Genomic DNA, 19911 nt, shown 5'->3' on the forward strand with positions numbered 1-19911 from the left:
AAGCGCTGAGCGCTCCCTGTGCGGGCAAGGGGGAGGCAGCTGAGTCGGGGCCTGCGCCCTTTTGTGTATGCGCGTGAAAGAGAGCAGCAATCTCCCTGAAGCACTGAGCTGCCTCGGGGAGATTAATTTGATGGTCAAAAATTTTAATGAAGTAAAAAAAAAATATTTTAAGGCATGTCCCCCTCACGTGACAGTGTCACATGAGCTGGGACATGCCAATGAATTTTAATAAAAATTTTTACTCAATTTATAAACACTTTTCATGAAACCTCATCCCACCCGTGGATGAGGTTTCATGATAAATGCAAAGGCCGCCTGGTCTCTTCGCCTGCCGCCAACCTTAAGGTTGGACAGGCAGCTCTGTTAAGTGTTTTAATTAGTTTTTAAATGGCCTTAATAGGCCTTTGACAGTTCGGCGGGTGCACAGCCGACTCCAGTGCGTGCCCGCCAAGCTGAAAATCGGAATGAGGTGTGGTGACGTTGGGACACACGCCCGACCTCACCACGGGTCATTTTACGCATCGGCGAGCGGGTCCCGTCCCCACACGCCGACACCAAGATTCTGGCCATAGAGTTATGAGTATTGACAAAATAAGAGTTTGGGCTCCCCAAATGACTCAGTAACTTTATACAGGGCTTTGATTTTATTGGTCGCTGATCCTGCAGGTTCGATTCCTGGGCTGTGGTCAGCCAACTGACCTCAGTTGGGCTGTCCAGAGTGTGATGAAACTCAAGAGAAAGAACAATGTACCTTAATCGGGAGTTCGGAGTTCGGGACTTCTGCGCATGCTTTGGCTGGGAAAGAGCCGCACATGTGCATTTTGTGTCTTTTACGTCATTAGGCCAGGAACTGGCCCTGCGCACCTGCGCAGAAAAGTGAAAGCTTGGAACTGCAGGTCAGGTGATCTGAAGAGGGGCACCAATACAGAGAAAGTGTCCCAGGGAGCTGGACACAGGAAGGGGGAGAATGGGAGAGGTTATAATCCAAGAAGAAAGTCCCAAACAAGGGAGTGGTACAGAAGCAGATCCCAGAAGACAGTCCTAGGTAAAGGAGAAGGGTGGAGAATAGATATCGATCCTGTTAAACAAAGCTGAGAGAAAGGAGCAGAGCAATTGACTCCAAATTGAGGAGAGCGAGCTAAGAGGAGCAAAATGGGCTTGAGAGAAGCCCCGAAGATCCAAGAGAGCAGCCGAAGGTTGGTGGCTCCACACCGCGGGCTGTAAGGGCAGAGGTATCTCTTTGGAGCAGTGGTGTTCTGCTTGGCACAGCCGAAGATCTGAAATTTGTCTTGGAACGTGAAGCTTGAGTGTACACAGAGTTCCAGGAGAAAGGAGTCTCAGAAGGCAAGATTGAAACATGGAGGTGAATCCTGGTTGAAGCCATCCGAGCGAGAGCGACATGAGGGAGAGAATTCCCAGGCAAGTTTTGAACGTAGAGATTGGAGGCCCTTGTGAGAAAGTCAAAGTTTCAGTGAGCTTGTTTGGCTCACACATTGATGAGCGTCTTTGGCGGGGGTGGGGCGGGTTGATGAGAAATCCATGGAATCTGCTTTGGTGGCATCTGTCACTTGTTTTAGGGTTGGTGTGCCAACCACAGTTCACCTGTTAGTTCACATGTGCCGTGTACTAACCCTGAATGTCAGAGAGTAAGGGGGATATTGTAAATTGTATTATCTTTCTGAATTTGTATGTCTCTGTAAAGGTATAGCAGGGCTGAAGGAATAGTGTGATTTGAATCATTTGCTTGTGTTTGTATTGAAATCTTTCCAACCTTTTTGTCTGGTGTAATATAGCTCTTTTTTTTTCCCTTGTTTAATAAATGTTTTATTCCTTATGTTAAAAGTTCATCAGTAAACTTCTGCAAATTTGGTCAGTAACTTACCTCCACGGTTTCTAAAACAAAAACAAAGTTAGGATCTATCAAACCAGTTTTCACGCACACACCAATGGTCGCCTTACTGGTGCCCAAGGAGTCAACATCTACAGTGTTATTAAACTCTTGAAGGTGTTCACTCCTTTTTAAGTGAGAAAAGGAGATAAAGGGATGGTTGTATTCTGCAAGACATGTCTTCCCTTTCTAATATGGCCCTTCTTGTTTTCTTTAATTTCTTCATCAAATGTGACACTACAGGGAATTGAGATCGAGTCCCTTCAATTCTTGGTCTGAGAGGAGGAGCAGAGGCGGAATAATTCTAGAGTGTACCTTGCTGTCACATTAAAGCTCCGGCCATTTCCACTGAAGGTGACATTATCCCTAGCAATGGCAAAAATGGTCCCTGCACCTCCCCCAGCAACGAAATGATCTTGACCAGGATCTAGAACAGGGTCAAGGCCACAACAGACCTAGCAACGACTCTCTGACAGCTCAACAAGTCTCAGGCATTTAGGACTCCAAGCATTTAACAATTGAAGCAGAATTCTTCAACAAACTCCCTTACATGCATGTACCTAAGCCATGAGAACTTTACAGGCAATAAATAATATATTCTAACAATTCACAAGTAATGTCTAATCATATTTTGAGTTGCATCATTAATGATCTTGAACGTACCAGAACTGGCTCATTCTGCTATATCAAAGGCAATTTTTTAATTGATATTTGTGACATCTTTGAGTTTAATTGTACCTGAATTATTTGTCTACGTTAAGTCATCTTGTCCAGTTGTGATAGTTACAATTCTAAAGAAGCTATTGGATCTAAATCTGACTATAACTCACTTACAACTATCTTGTTCTCTATTTACATATATCAGCCTACAGGTAGGAAAGAAATTATATCACATGGGCTCCTCATCAAAGTCTCAAAGTGCTCCCAACATTAAAATATTAACGTCTAATACAAGCAATTTAAAAAGGTTGAATTGGCAATTCTTAACCAAAACAAATGTCTTTTCAACACTCTAATATCGAAATTATGGCAGTTGTGCCAGAATACATAGTATTAGGTTCAGCCTAGATCAGTAATAGACCTCAGCGTCAGAATCATCTAGCTTCACACCCCATTCTAGGTAATGCTTCAGTGTATTTATTTCCTGAGGTCACAGTCTTTCAGATGAGCATAAAAGATTCCAGGACAGCAGAGCTCCCTCAATGCCCTGGCCATCATTTATTATTAACAAAACAGATTGCCTGTCATCCATCTCATTGTTATTTATGTGATCTTGATGCGTGAGAATGAGCTACTGTTTTTTTTAATTATACTTCAAAATAATCCACTAGCAGTTTAATACTTTGGAACATCCTGTGGACATCAAAGGCACTATTTAAATGTAACTCTCCCACACATTATATTGGGTCCACAGTAATTTACTTTTCACAATTTTTTTTAAAAATGTCTAAAAAAAATGTATTTTATAGAACTGGACTTACAAAAAACTCAAAAAAGATACTGTTATCCAGATACTGATAATCAAACGTAACACTTCCTGGTTTCTTCAAGTGAACTGAATAGATGAGGGAAACTGTGCAGTCGTCTCTGTTAGAAGCAATATAACTCCCTTGTGGAATCCAAGATGACCTGTAAAAGCAGCATTTAATTACAAGACAAGGAGTCCAAATGATAAAAGACGGAAGACATAAAAGTCAGGCCTCTTATACTTTGAAAGTTTCATTGAGACAATGAGGTGAATACACATTTTGTTTTAATGGGAGACGTTACTTTTTGAGAGGGACTGTGCACTCTCCACCCACAGCCTATTTGCAGTAGGAAATCGTAAATACTGGCCAGTTGCCAGTGGAGTGTTGGTGATCCAGCATGTTTGATCTTCCAACTCAATAACAGCCAACTGTAACTATACAGTAAAACTAGCAGCAGTGATCTCTCAGATTGTTAGAAGTTTATTTGTTCTCATCTCCACATCTGACACCTGAGATCTGCCCATGGTGGATACTGGGTGAGTGACTATGGAGGCGGCATGGAGGGTATAAGGTTCCATTGGGGGTGGTTGGGGGGCATGACTTGGTATTGAGTCGTCATGGAGGGTGTGAGGAGCCATGCGGGGAGGGGGGATGCGTGGGGAATGAGGGGGTGTGGGAGACGTGGGCTAGAGCTTTAGCAACTGTTAAAACAACTGGGACAAACTCAGCACTGGCCCGCCCCTGTGCCCAACCACACTCTACTTCCAGGGACAGTGAGCCCAACTCTATCCCGCACCCACCTACCCAGAGTGAAAAATCATGTGTTTAAGGCACTTACTACCAAGGTGGGTCCGGAGGTCAGGAAATGTCCCGCCTCATGCTATTCACCACGGTAGCCAAAATCGCACCGAAAGGCTTAAATTTCCCAATGGAAGCACTGGGCAGAATTTTACAGCCCTGTCGTGGAGGGGGGGGGCGAGGCCATAAAATGTGGCGGGCCGTTCAAAAGTCAATTGACTTCTGCGGGGCCATAAAATCCCGCTGGCGTGAAATTCCACCCATTGTTTCTGCTCCAGCTCCAACATGTTTACTCAAAACCTGATGGTAATCAGAGCAGGTGGACCAAAATACTGTCTGCTCTCAATGTTACCCATGAAAATACATTTGGTAATAAGCCTCTGTGAAAATTCATATTGATGGGCATAATAGAAAAAAAGCAAATTAGCTTGTGCTGAACATTAATTATCTTCTGCACAAATTAAAGCTAAATGTTGGTTACTAAGTGAATAATAACCTACAGAAATACAACTGATTACAACAGAGGAAAAAACTTGTATGGCTCCCAACACAGACGGGGCAAAACAATAATTTGTCGCTGGTTTACTTACGAGTTACAGTTGTTACTGCTGGCACTGCTGCTTTCTATATCATCTACAAAGGTAGCCACAGTAGCAAATCCAAGTGGCAAAGTATCCCATTCATCAAATCTAATGCCACTGCCCAACGAGTAACTGCCTGCTGTACATTTACTGCAGGCCTGGCTTAACAGCTCCAGAAACTCCCCCGATTGACAAGAAAAGGCTGGAAAACAAAATAAAGTCATGATTGCAAGTCACGCCTTTCCCACTTTCTGCTGAACAAGATGTATTCGAATCCGCAAGTCTAAAGGCTGGTTCACTCCTGAGATTATTGAAGGTGGCCTTAAGGCTGTTTCATCGGTTCAAAACAAGTTCAACCTACTAGATGGAAACTATTCAGATTTTTCATGAGAGTCTATTTGCCTCGTCAGGGCTAGAGACTCAACAGGGAAAATAAAGAGGATGTTTAAGTTCTTCACCAAATGCCCCTTGGCTCTCCACGATAAGACACCTCTGAGGTAAGAGATGCAGGGATGGTAGGCGACTAATGTTTGCAGCTTAATTGTGCCATCTGAATATTCCTCATGTTGAAAAATCTTGCAACATCACTCACGCTTTTATAAGCAATTCAAGGCTCAAGGGCTGTGATGTTGGACACCCCCCCGAGGTTAAATACAAAGCTGGGATTTTCCAGCCCCATTTTGGCGTGACCCGCCGACGGAGATTCGGCGGCCCAGCCAAAAGTCCACTGGCTTTCGGCAGGACCAGAAGATCCCGGCGACGGGCAGCACCAGGGAATCCCGCCCAGTGAATGGAGAAGACAAACAGCGATTAGGCAGAGCTAAGTTTGCATTTTAAAGGCCTGAAGAGTGTTTCAGGAAAGGCAACTAATGACATTCCAAAGCTTCTGGGTTCCTCTGTAAGAGAGGGACTAGCTGAGTCATGATTTCAATGAAACGTACACAGGAACATCAAAGGCATAGGCCATTCAGCCCGTCAAGCCTGCTCCGCTATTCAAACTGGTCATGGCTGATCATCTATCTCTACGCCATTTTCCCCCACTATCCCCATATTCCTTGATGTCATTAGTCTCCAGAAATCTATCGATTTTTGTCTTGAATATGCTCAGTGATTTAGCTTCCACAGACCTCTGGGGTAGAGAATTCCAAAGATTCACCACCCTCTGAGTGAAGAAATTGCTCCTCATCTCAGTCCTAAACGGCCTGCTCCTTATTCTGAGACTGTGTCCCCTTGTTCCAGGCTCACCAACCTGAGAAACCATCCTATCCACATCTACCCTGTCACGCTCTGTAAGAATTTTGTAAGTTTCAATGAGATCACCTCTCATTCTTTGAAACTCTAGAGAATACAAGCCCAGTTTCTACAATCGCTCCTTATAAGACAATCCCGCCATCCCAGGGATTGGTTTGGTGAACCTCCATTGCATTCCCTCTATGGCAAGTATATCCTTCCTTAGATAAGGAGACTAAACTGTACACAATACTCCAGGTGCGGTCTCACCAAGGCTCTGTACAACTGCAGGAAGACATCTTTACTCCTGCACTCAAATCCCCTTGTGATGAAGGTCAACATACCATTTACCTTCCTAATTGCTGCTGCGCCTGTATGCTAGCTTTTAGTGACTCATGAACAAGGACACCCAGGAGATTTGGAAAAGCTAAATGAGTGGGCAGGAACATGGCAGATGGGATATACTGTGAATAAGTGTGATGTTATCCACTTTGGTAGAAAAAACAGAAAGGCAGAGTATCTTTTAAATGGTGAGAGGCTGGGAAGTGGACATCAACACTTCCCAGCCTCTCACCATTTAAGAAATACTCTGCCTTTCTGTTTTTTCTACCAAAGTGGATAACATCACACTTATTCGCATTATATTCCATCTGCCATGTGCCTGCCCACTCATTTAGCCTTTCCAAATCTCCTTGAAGCTTCCTTGCATCCTCCTCACAACACACATCCCCACCTACTTTTTTATCTTCAGTAAATTTGAAAATATTACATTTGGTCTCCACATCCAAATCATTTGTGATGTGGCCCCAGCATAGATCCTCGAAGTACCCCACTAGCAACACCCTGTGCCATCCTGAGAATAACCCGTTTATCTCTACTACTCTGTTTTCTGTCTGTTAATCAATTCTTAATCCATATATTTCCCCCAATCCCATGTGCTCAAATCTTGTTTGCTAACGTCCTGTGTGGGACCTTATCAAAAGCTTTCTGAAAATCCAAATACACCACATCCACTGGTTCTCCTTTATCTATGCTAAAAGTAACATCCTCAAAAAACTCCAACACGCTTGTCAAGCATGATTTCCCTTTCATACAGCCATGTCGACTCTGACCAATCATATCATGATTTTCTAAATGTCCAGCTATTACATCCTTTATATTAGATTCTAATATTTTCCCGACTACTGATGTCACGATGACGGGTCTGTCGTTATCCATTTTCTTTCTCCCTCCCTTCTTCAATAGTGGGGATACATTTGCTACTTTCCAATCTGCAGGGACTTTTCCAGACCCTGTAGATTTTCAAAGATAACCACCGATGCATCCACTATCTCTACAGCCACCTCCTTCAACACTCTGGGATGTAGCTCATCAGGTCCAGGGGATTTATCAACCTTCAATCCAATTAATTTTTCACGTACTACCTCTTTATTAATACTAATTTCTTTCAGTTTCTCATTTTCACAAGCCCCCTTGGTTCCCTAGTATTTCTGGGAGATTTTCTGTATCTTCCTCCATGAAGACAGACACAAAATAATTGTTTAGTTTCTCCGCTATTCCCCTATTCCTCATTATGAATTCCTCTGTCTCCACATCTAATAGACCTACATTTGTCCTTGCTAATCTTTTCCTAAAGAAGCTTTTACTCTCCGCCTTTATGTTTCTCACTATGAATATGCATTCATATTCTCTTCTCCCTTTATCAGTTTCTTGGTCTTGTATTGCAGGATTCTAAACTGCTCCCAATCCTCAGGCTTATCACTTTTTCTGGTAACCTTATGAGTCACTTCCTTTGATCTAATGCAATCTTTAACTTTTTTGTTAATCACGGTTGATTTACATTTCCTGTTGGGTTTTTGTGTCTTAGAGGAATGTATATTCATTTTAGTTTAGTGATTACATTGAGGATTCCAATGTCCATTACTCTATTTGGAACTAAATCATTCTGACATTAAAGTTCATTTGGTCCAGACAAGAGCAGATTAACGAAAGATTTATACTGATTATTGCGTTTCAGTTACATCCAGCTCTCTCCCCATTCCTGTAAGTTATCAAAGTATTTTAATATGTAGAAAAATTAATATTTTGTCTACAGATTAAAGCAAAATATGTTACTGTTCAAACTAACATATTGGCAAAAATAGTTTAGACCATAAGACATAGGAGCAGGAATTAGGCCATTTGGCCCATCGAGTCTGCTCCGCCATTCAATCATGGCTGATAAGTTTCTCAACCCCATTCTCCCACCTTCGCCCCATAACCTTTGATCCCCTTACCAAGAACCTATCTATCTCAGTCTTAAATACACTCAATGACCTGGCCTCCACAGCCTTCTGTGGCAATGAATTCCAAAGATTCACCACTCTCTGGCTAAAGAAGTTTCTCCTCATCTCAGTTCTAAAAGGTCTTCCCTTTACTCTGAGGCTGTGCCCTCGGGTCCTAGTCTCTCCTACTAATGGAAACATCTTCCCCACGTCCACTCTATCCAGGCCTTTCAGTATTCTGTAAGTTTCAATCAAATCCCCCCTCATCCTTCTAAACTCCATCGAGTATAGACCCAGAGTCCTCAAACGTTCCTCATATGTTAAGCCTTTCATTCCTGGGATCGTTCTCGTGAACCTCCTCTGGACCCTCTCCAGGGCCAGCACATCCTTCCTGAGATACGGGGCCCAAAATTGCTCACAATATTCTAAATGTGGTCTGACCAGAGCCTTATAAAGCCTCAGCAGCACATCCCTGCTTTTATATTCCAGTCCTCTCGAAATAAATGCCAACATTGCATTGTTTGTATCACCAACTTCCTATTTCAAGTTTTCTCATTTTAGAACGGCAAAGAACCACAGATGCTAGAAATCTGAAATAGAAATAGAAAGTGCTGAAAACACTCAGCTGGTCTGGCAGCACCTGTGGAGCGAGAAACAAGAGTTAACGCTTCAGGTCAGTGACCCTTCGTCCGAACTCATGTTAACTCTCTTTCTCCCCCCACAGATGCTGCCAGGCCAGCTGAGCATTTCCACCATTTTCTGTTTTTACCATAGCTCTCATCTTTGCATTTTGCAAACTGTATGTGCAATGTCACCTTTCAATCTCGAGGCATAGGCTGATTTCTCGAACAGAGCAGGTTGATTAACAAGTTCTGAATTGGAATTGGACATTATCTTCAATTAAATAATATGTCAAATACATTTAATGTACTGACTCTCAGCATTGACTCATTAATCAAATAGAAGTCAATAAGCAAACTCCAATACAAATACCGTCAGCAACTCTAATATCATGAACCACCCTATATATAGCATGCTATCGACACAGTCATGTTTGCCTATTAATGAATCCAATAAGGGTAGCTTCTGAAGCAAATATGACAGTGTAATGAACCTGGGAAAAAGTAACTTAGCCTGTTATGCCTGCTTTCTTCAACACACCACGTGAAATTTTCAGCCTTACGGACTATATACGATCATAGAATCTTACAGCACAGGAGACCATTTGGCCCATCATGTCTGTGCTGGTTCTTTAAAAGAGCTACCCAATTAGTCTCGTTCCCTTTCTCTTGCCCCATAGCCCTGCAAATGTTTTCAAAAAATCATTTCTGAAAGTCACTATTGAATATGCTTCTTCTACCTTTTCAGGCAGTGCATTCGAAACCACAACAACTCACTGCATAAAAACAATTCATATCTCCATTATGGCTCATTTGCCAACCATCTCCTGGTCACCAGCCCTCTTGCCAGAGGAAACTGTTTCTTCCTATTTACTCTATCAGGACCTTTCTGAATTTTGAAGTGAAGTGCAAATGGTCCATGAGTACCAGAACCAGGTTCGCAGCCCTTGGACAGCCAACCTTACAATAGGACCATGTTTCACACTCCTGGCAAACACAGATTTATTTTGCAGTAAGTCGGGGATAGAATTATTTCAGGTTATTTATCGGAACGTTAAATAATTAAATGCCGATACAAACGAAGAAAATGAGAAAACCTAAAACCACAGTGGCTGAATGAGGACAAAAACCTGTTACGGTCCAAGAACAAATACTTCTTAGGAAAAAGGATTCAAGTAAGCAAGCAGTGGGGAGATTGGAAAATAATTTGAAGATAACTGAAGTGAGTATTGAAAGAGGTGCTTTGTGATGCTCAGTTGAGTTTGCTGATCTCCGCTGGGCAGTAGAATGAACCTCAGCACTCCTGGCTTAAGAAGCTGTGGAGAAAAACACTCCTGATTGCTATTCACTCAAACCCTTGCAAAAGGAGAGGACAGGATCAGGATCATTTGTGATGCCTTCCATGGTTGGAACGCCTGCAGTCACTCACTGTCTAGACTCACAATATAGGATGGTTACTTGTAGATCTTCATTATTAATGAAATCGTATCCCAATTAGAACAAAGAACAAAGAACAAAGAAAAGTACAGCACAGGAACAGGCCCTTCAGCCCTCCAAGCCTGCGCCGATCATATTGCCTGTCAAACTAAAACATTTCGCACTTTCGGGGTCCGTATCCTTCAATTTTCATCCTATTCATGTATTTGTCAAGTTGCCTCTTAAACACCACTATCGTACCTGCTTCCACCACCTCTTCTGGCAGCGAATTCCAGACACTCACTACCCTCTGTGTAAAAAACTTGCCCCGCACATCTCCTCTAAAGTTTTCTCCTCTCACCTTAAATCTATGTCCCCTAGTAATTGACTCTTCCACCCTGGGAAAAAGCTTCTGACTACCTATTCTGTCCATACCACTCATAATTTTGTAAACTTCTATCAAGTCGCCCCTCAATCTCCGTCGCTCTAGTGAGAACAATCCGAGTTTCTCCAACCTCTCCTCATAACTAATAACCTCCAGACCAGGCAGCATCCTGGTAAACCTCCTCTGCACCCTCTCCAACGCCTCCATATCCTTCTGGTAATGTGGCAACCAGAATTGCATGCAATATTCCAAGTGTGGCCTAACCAAGGTTCTATACAGCTGCAGCATGACTTCCCAGCTTTTATACTCAATACCCCTGCCAATGAAGGCAAGCATGCCATATACCTTCCTGACTACCTTACCCACCTGCATTGCCACTTTCAGTGACCTGTAGACCTGTACACTCAGATACCTCTGCCCATCGATGCACTTAGGGGTTCTGCCATTTACTGTATAATTCCTACCTGTATTAGATCTTCCAAAATGCATTACCTCGCATTTGTCCGGATTAATCTCCATCTGCCATTTCTCCGCCCAAGTTTCCAACCAATCTATATCCCGTTTATTATTATTTTATTATTATATTATTATTTATTATCCCAAAGTTAATTAAATCAATTTAAATTCTCTAGCTGCTGTAGTGGGATTTGAACTCAGGCCTTGGATTTCTAGTCCAGTATCGTGACTACTGCGCTACCGTATCCGTTATTCAGAATATATATTAGCGAATAACTTAAAGATACTGGATTCGTCTTGTAAATATTGCATCCAGTTTAAAATAAAATGCAAATCTGACTGTATAGAATGATAGCAGCTAACACAATAAGCAGCTCTGCATGATGAAGTACTGAAATAATTACACTTTTCTTTTATCCCAATGAACATTTCAAGCAGTAACTTACAGCATTCTCTGCCTTTGATTGGTTCAGGCAATCCTGTGCATTTTCCAGGAGATTTCGGAATGGCAACTCTCCACCGGGAACCAGTGCTATCACATTCCGTGTACTCAAAGTGATAATCATTCTGTGTTAAAGAATAAAAATACAACATGAATGTCTGGTACATTTGACCTGGGGCATCGCAACACCTTCCAAAAAATAGGGGGGAAGACACCTTCCAAATCTCAGATACAATTACCTGTGCACTGATGGTTGTTGATGTTATAATGCTCATGATATTTTTGGAGAATGAAGATAAGAAAGGATTAGATGGCATCAACCCTTCAAAATTTTCAGACAATTCGATCGTGCTACGTAAAGAAGAGCAGGGGCTGCTCTGGTTACCTGGTGTCCCGGCCAACATTTATCCCTGAACCACCAATAAAACTGATTGTCTAGTCATTTTTATCTTTGCTGTTTGTCATCGAGTTATACAGCACAGAAACAGGCCCTTCGGCCCATCCTGTCCATGCCGGCCATCAAGCACCTATCTATTCTAAAAAAACTTTGGTGTGACAACTTCTCTGAACGTGCTACGCACCAACACTGGGAGCATGACATGAGAACTTGCTGTGCACAACTTGGCTACAAGGCTTCTCCACAGTAGAATAGTTTCTATACTTCAAAAGTACTTTAATTGCTTGTAAAGCACTTTGGGGCTTCTGTGGTCAGAAAAGACACTTTACAAATATAAGTATTCCTTTCATTTAGCCTGATATTTGCTTGTGCATTTATCATATCCCTGGTGACCATCTGTACCATTCATGTCAATACTTGACAAGCTACTCCAAAACAAAGTTACACGGTACACAATTTAGTTGAGAACCAGTGATGAATTGGGATTGAATTTCTATCAAACATCCAGATGCCAAGCCAGGAAAGGGGAATCTAGGAATAGGACCAAATGCTTGGTCAAAGAGTTGGGTTTTCAGGAGGGACTGGGAGGTACAGGCTTTGGGAAGAAAATCCAGAGATAGTTGAAGGAGTTTCCAATTGTTTGCTATTTTAATTCACTGCCTTGCTCTCACGCTGATATTCCCACCCTCAGCCTGCTGCAGTGTTCCACTGAAGCTCAACGCAAACTCAAGGAACAACACTTCATCTTCTGATTAGGCAGCTTACAGCCTTCTGGACTCAACAAAGTCAGACCATGAACTCTGCCCCCATTTTGATTGCTTTGTTTTTGTCATATGTCGGTCTGAATCTTGTTCTTCATGTATTTATTTTCGGACGGAGCTCCTCTTTATTCCGCCATTAACACCCACTCTGAACAAATGCTTTGTTTCTTAACCAAAACAATTACCACTCCCCTTGCTTTTTTGTTGCATAACATCTTTGTCATTTAATCCCTCCCACCCTCTACCCTATCCTAAACCTTCCCTTTTGCTCTTCCTCCCCCTCCCCCTTTTGACGGCATAAAACCCATCACATTTCTACCTTCCTTCAGTTCTGAAGAAGTCATATTGGACTCGAAACATTAACCCTGTTCTTCTCTCCAAAGATGCTGGCAGACTTGCTGAGTATTTCCAGCGCTTTCTGTTTTTATTAAGGAGGGCACTGAAGTAGTTGAATTTGAAGATGGTTGAGGCATGTTATGAAGGGTCTGCAGTGAAAAGGCTGAAGGACAGACAGAAAGGAGCAATGTTACAGAAAGTGAATGAAGTAGTCTTTGCGACAGAAATATATAAGGTTTCCGTTGCTGCTACCTTCCTAATTTTTATTGCCTTGATAACTGACCAAGGCGTAGTTGTTAGATGACAGACGTGACAATGCAGCTACAGACGAGCTACAGTGGATGTGTAAGGATAGTGTAAGTCAGGCGGGTGGAACATACCATGACAGCAGATCTCCTGGTAGGGGTAGCTACAAGCAGCAGCAGCAACTGAGTCCTCCTCCATCACAGTGAACAATTTGACAGGATCAACTAACTTAATCCCTTCCACCATCTTGAAAGGTTCAATTATATCACTTAAACTACCTCAACTTTTCTTCCAAACCTAAAATTTCTAACATCTAGAATCTTTATTACTTTTGAGAGAATGCAGGAGTAGGCAATTTCCTTTTCATGACTAGGTGACTGGAACAACAGACTGATTCAGGGTGGAGTCTGATTAATAAGCTAAATAGCTGTGTGATATATTCCTGGTAAGCTGCATTGAAGTGCTTTCTCATTTAACTTAAAAACTCACAGCCAAGCACTGGACTGTTTCATAAATTTAACAAGTTTTATTTATATTGTGCCTTTAATGAAATTAAATGTCCCAAGGCGCTTCACAGGAGCATTATAAAAAAAAGCATACACTGGGCCACATAAGGAGATATTAGGTCAGGTTAACAAAAGCTTGGTCAAAGAGGTAGGTTTTAAGCAGTGCCTTAAAAGAGGGATGCGAGGTAGAGAGGCAGGGAGGTTTATAAGGGAATTCCAGAGCTCAGGGCCAAGGCAACAGAAGACGTGACCATCAATGGTGGAGCAATTAAAATCAGTGATGCACAAGAAGCCAGAATTAGAGGAGCACAGATATCTCAGAGGGTTATGGGGCTGGAAGAGAATACATTGATGGAACCAAGGTCCTCATGGACTTTGAAAACAGAACCATCCAGCTGGCTGGCAAGGATCTGGACCATTCCTGTGCTGACAGTGAGGTCAGTGATGCTCTTACCAAGTGAGGATCCAGCAGTTCAACATCCATCAGACAACCATGCTGTGAGTGGTGTGTCCTCTTTCACAGGCCACTGCCATGCACTGATTATGTCCTCTTGCTTTCACAGACACATCTGCCAAACAGCCGATGGAGTCCACGACCCAGGACCTCCGGTCAAGCCCCAAACAAACCTCTGAAGAGGAATCTGGAGGCACCCTTCCCGAAATCCTGTCAGAGCACTCACCCACATCCTCCACCAGCGCAGAGACACACCTCAGTGGGACCTAGCTTTAGAGTAGCCCCAGGATCATAATGTGGTGAGCACATCGCACTGTGTCTGATCCACAGAAGACAGCGGCAGGGACTTCCCAGGCGTCCAGCACTCGGAGAGCTGCTGGAGGCCAGAGATTTGCTGAGCCCGAGTCAAGCCTCTGGACTCGGTCATGTCACACTTGCTGGAGCTGCAAAGGCAAGCATCCCAGGAAGCAGCCTAGTGAATCTCTTTTTAACTGCCTCCAATGCCAGTATGTCCTTTCTTAAATACGAGAACCAAAACTGTACACAGTACTCTAGATGTGGCCTCAACAACACTTTGTATAGTTGTAACAAGACTTCCCTATTTTTAAACTCCAACCCCCTAGCAATACAGGCCAAAATTCCATTTGCCTTCTTAATTACTTGCTGCACCTGCATGCTAACTTTTTGTGTTTCATGCACAAGAACACCCAGATCCCTCTGTGCTGCACTTTTTGGAATCTCTCTCCATTTAAATAATAATCTGCCTTTTGATTCTTCCGACCAAAGTGCATGACCTCACACTTTCCTACATTAAACTCCATCTGCCAAGTTTTTGCCCACTCACTCAATCTATCTATATCCCCTTGCAGATTCCTTATGTCCTCATCACAACATGCCCTCCCACCTACTTTTGTATCATCAGCAAATTTGGATACTTTACTCTGCCCCCTCCTCCAAGTCATTAAAATAAATAATAAATAATTGAGGCCCTAGGACTGATCCTTGTGGCACTCCCCTAGTTACGTCTTTCCAACCTGAAAAAGACCCATTCATCCCGACTGTCTTCTGTGCGTCAACCAATCATCAATCCATGCTAATACCTTATCCCCAATACTGTGAGCTCCTATCTTGTGCAATAACCTTTTATGTGGCACCTTATCGAATGCTTTCTGGAAATCCAAATACACTACATCTACTGGTTCCCCTCTATCAACTCCGCTTGTTATATCCTCAAAGAACTCTAGAAAATTGATCAAATATGATTTCCCTTTCACAGACTCTGTCTGATTGCGTAAATGCCCTGGTATTTCTTCCTTAATAATGGACTCTAGCATTTTCCCAACGACAGAAATTAGGCTGACTGGCCTATAATTTCCTGTTTTTTGTCTCCCTCCCTTCTTGAAAAAAAGCATCACATTAGCGGTTTCCCAATCCGCTGGGACTCTCCTGGAATCCAGTGAGTTCTGGAATATTTCGACCAATGCCTCCACTATCTCTGCAGCCATTTCCTTTAATACCCTTGGATGCAGGTCATCAGGTCCTGGTGACATGTCTGCCTTTGGTCCCATTAGTTTGTCAAATGCTTTGTCCCTTGTGATAGAGACTGTTACAAGATCTTTCCTCCCATTAGTCCCTTGCTTATCTGATACCTTTGGAATGTTTATCGTGTCTTCCACCGTGAAGACCAATGCAAAATATTGGTTTAAGTATCTGCCATTTCCCTGTTCCCTGTTATCAATTCTCCAGTCGCACCTTCCAAGGGTCCCACACTCACTTTAGCCACTCTCTCTCTTTTTATATACCTGTAGAAGCTTTTGTTGTTTATTTTTATATTTCTTGCCAATTTACTTTCATAACCAATTTTCTCCCTCTTCATTAGCTTATTAGTCATCCAATGCTGGCTCCTAAAAAATTCCCAATCCTCTGGCCTATCACTAGTTTTCGTTGTTCTGTATGCCTTAGTTTTTGATTGGATAATCTCCTTGACCACCTTTGTTAACCATGGGTGGTTTATCCTTCTCATCGAGTCCTTCTTTATGACCGGGATAAAGTTTTGCTGAGCGTTATGAACTATCTGCTTAAATATCTGCCACTGCTCATCCACTTACTTTCCCCTTAGTCTATTTTTCCCAGCCCACTTTAAACAATCTTTCTTCATACCTCTGTAATTGTCCTTATTTAAGTTCAAGACACTGGTTTGAGACCCAAGTTGCTCGCCCTCAAGCTGAATTTGAAATTCTATCATGCTGTGATCGCTACCCCCTAGAGGATCCTTAACTATGAGATCTTTTATTAATCCCACCATATTACACATTACTAGATCTAAAATAGCCTGTTCCCGGGTAGGTTCTGCAACATATTGCTCTAAGAAACAATCCCTGATGCACTCTACAAATTAGTCTTCCATGTTACCCCTGACAATCTGATTTGTCCAGTCAAAATGCAGATTAAATCACCCATGACAATTGTAGCCCCCTTCTTATACGCCTCCATTATTTCCTGATTTATACTTTGTCCTACAATGAGGCAACTCTCAGGGGGCCAATTGACAACTCCCACCCATGATTTCTTTTCCTTCTATTCCTTAGTTCCACCCAACCTGATCCCACATCACAATCTATTACACTTATATCACTACTCACCACTGCTCTGATACCTTCCTTTATTAACAAAGCTACCCCACCTCCTTTTCCCTTTGGCCTATTTTTCCGGAACATCGAATACCCTTGAATATTGAGTTCCCAGTCTTGGTCACCCTACAACCACGTCTCTGTAACAGCTATCAAGTCATATTCATTTATTTCTGTTTGTGCTATCAACTCATCTATCTTGTTACAAATCCTGCGTGCATTCAGGTAAAGAGCCTTAAGCTTTGACTTTTTATCATTATTACTCATTCTGGTTCTAATTTCTGCCGCACTCTTCTGCTTATATTTTGTGCCCCTTCCTGTCACACTTTATCGTTCACCTCTTCACTACCCTGCACCTCTACTCTCTCGTTTCTTTTTGGTTTTTTAAACTTCCCTTCAATTGAACCCTCCCCCTCACTAATTAGTTTAAAGTCCTATTTACAACTCTAGTTGCACAATTCGCCAGGACACTGGTCCCAGCATGGTTCAAATTAAGCCCATCCCAACAGAACAGCTCTCTCCTTTCCCATTACTGGTGCCAGTGTCCCATGAATCAGAGCCCATTTCTCCCACACCAATCTCGGAGCCACGCATTTACCTCTCTAATCTTATTTACTTTATGCCAATTAGCACGTGGCCCATCTAGTAATCCGGAGATTATTACCTTTGTGGTTCTGCTTTTCAATTTAGCCCTGAGCTGCTCGTAGTCCCTCAGCAGAGACTCGTTCCTAGTCCTGCCTATGTCATTGGTACCTACGTGGACAATGACAACTGGATCCTTCACCTCCCATTCCAAGTTCCTCTCCAGCCCAGAAGAGGTGTCCTTAACCTTGGCACCAGGTAGGCAACACAGCCTTTGGGATTCTCTGTCTTTGCTGCAGAGAACAGTATCTATTCCCCTAACTATGCTGTCCCCTATTACTACTACATTTCTCTTTTCTCTCCCCACTTGAATGGCTCTCTGTACCACGGTGCTGTGGTGAGTTCGCTCATCCTCCCTGCAGTCTGTGCCCTCGTCCACACCAGGAGCAAGAACCTCGTACCCTTTGGACAAGGGCACTGGCTGAGGCTCCTCCAAAGCCAAGTTCTGGATCCCCATACCTGCCTCACTCGCAGTCACATCCTCCTGTCCCTGACCATGGTCCAAATTTGTTGTAATTATTCTAAGGGGTGTAGCTGTCTCCTTGAAACACAGTGTCCAGATAACTCTCCCCCTCCCTGATGAGTCGCAGTGTCCACAGCTCAGACTCCAGCTCATCAACTCTGAGCCAAAGTTCCTCGAGCAGCCAACACTTGCTGCAGATGTGGTCACCGTGGATCACACCGGCTCCCACCAGCTCCCACACACTACAGTCACAGCACATTGCCTGCCCAGCCATCTCTATTCTATTTCATTAATTCATTTGGGTGTTAAACATTTTAAATTTCCTAACTGTACTCTACAGTTGTAATAATGTCTCCTGATTTAGACTGCTTAGCCAATCAAGAGAGACACAAAAGAGATACTCACCAATCACCTACCTGTTTTCCTGTGATGTCACACTTTGGCTCTGACAGGCAGAAACAGATTGAAGGGGCTCTCTGCTGCTGGTTTTTATCTCCCACTGCCGCTACCCTTCTCATGTAGGTCCACTCTCCACGCTCTTTTATCCTGTGTCTCCGCTCTCCTCGTGCTCTTTTATCCTGTGTCTCCACTCTCCTCGTGCTCTTTTATCCTGTGTCTCCGCTCTCCTCTCGCTCTTTTATCCTGTGTCTCCGCTCTCCTCGTGCTCTTTTATCCTGTGTATCCGCTCTCCTCACGCTCTTTTATCCTGTGTCTCCGCTCTCCTCGCGCTCTTTTATCCTGTGTCTCCGCTCTCCTCGTGCTCTTTTATCCTGTGTCTCCACTCTCCTCGTGCTCTTTTATCCTGTGTCTCCGCTTTCCTCGTGCTCTTTTATCCTGTGTATCCGCTCTCCTCGCGCTCTTTTATCCTGTGTCTCCGCTCTCCTCGCGCTCTTTTATCCTGTGTCTCCCCCGCTCTCCTCGTGCTCTTTTATCCTGTGTCTCCGCTCTCCTCGCGCTCTTTTATCCTGTGTATCCGCTCTCCTCGCGCTCTTTTATCCTGTGTCTCCGCTCTCCTCGTGCTCTTTTATCCTGTGTCTCCACTCTCCTCGCGCTCTTTTATCCTGTGTCTCCGCTCTCCTCGCGCTCTTTTATCCTGTGTCTCCGCTCTCCTCGTGCTCTTTTATCCTGTGTCTCCACTCTCCTCGTGCTCTTTTATCCTGTGTCTCCACTCTCCTCTCGCTCTTTTATCCTGTGTCTCCGCCACTCTCGCGCTCTTTTATCCTGTGTCTCCGCTCTCCTCGTGCTCTTTTATCCTGTGTATCCGCTCTCCTCACGCTCTTTTATCCTGTGTCTCCGCTCTCCTCGTGCTCTTTTATCCTGTGTCTCTGCTCTCCTCGTGCTCTTTTATCCTGTGTCTCCACTCTCCTCGCGCTCTTTTATCCTGTGTCTCCGCTCTCCTCGTGCTCTTTTATCCTGTGTCTCCACTCTCCTCGCGCTCTTTTATCCTGTGTCTCCGCCGCTCTCCTCCCGCTCTTTTATCCTGTGTCTCCGCTCTCCTCGTGCTCTTTTATCCTGTGTCTCCACTCTCCTCCCGCTCTTTTATCCTGTGTCTCTGCCGCTCTCCTCGCGCTCTTTTATCCTGTGTCTCCGCTCTCCTCCCGCTCTTTTATCCTGTGTCTCCACTCTCCTCACGCTCTTTTATCCTGTGTCTCTGCCGCTCTCCTTGTGCTCTTGTATCCTGTGTCTCCACTGCTGTCTTTGTGCTCTTTTATCCTGTGTATTACAATGTGGTTCCCAATGTCCGATGGTGGGAAATGCAGCCTTCCACTGGTGGGCGGAATGAATGATTTTAAACTGGTTTCACGACATTGTGAAACCGATTTTTGGCCTTCTCACTATATTGTCTGCTCATGCCACTGAACACACCCGTGACCAGGGGGCACAGAAAGTCCCGAGCTTGGTTTCAGAGAGTGTTGCCTGACCACAG

At 43.6% G+C, this 19911-nt stretch overlaps 1 protein-coding gene across 1 annotated transcript in view; it reads right to left on the minus strand.

The window, feature by feature from the left end:
- Positions 1-19911, minus strand: part of elapor2b (endosome-lysosome associated apoptosis and autophagy regulator family member 2b) — a 120860-nt gene that overhangs the window by 51382 nt on the left and 49567 nt on the right. The window contains exons 2-4 of the mRNA XM_078552903.1: positions 11554-11674; positions 4746-4938; positions 3370-3517 (exon numbers count right to left, since the gene is read on the minus strand). Coding sequence (XP_078409029.1) covers positions 3370-3517; positions 4746-4938; positions 11554-11674 — 462 coding nt within the window. The remainder of the gene's footprint in view (positions 1-3369; positions 3518-4745; positions 4939-11553; positions 11675-19911) is intronic.

The sequence above is a fragment of the Cetorhinus maximus genome, chromosome 12 (assembly GCF_964194155.1).
Source record: "Cetorhinus maximus chromosome 12, sCetMax3.hap1.1, whole genome shotgun sequence".
Lineage (NCBI taxonomy): Eukaryota > Metazoa > Chordata > Chondrichthyes > Lamniformes > Cetorhinidae > Cetorhinus > Cetorhinus maximus.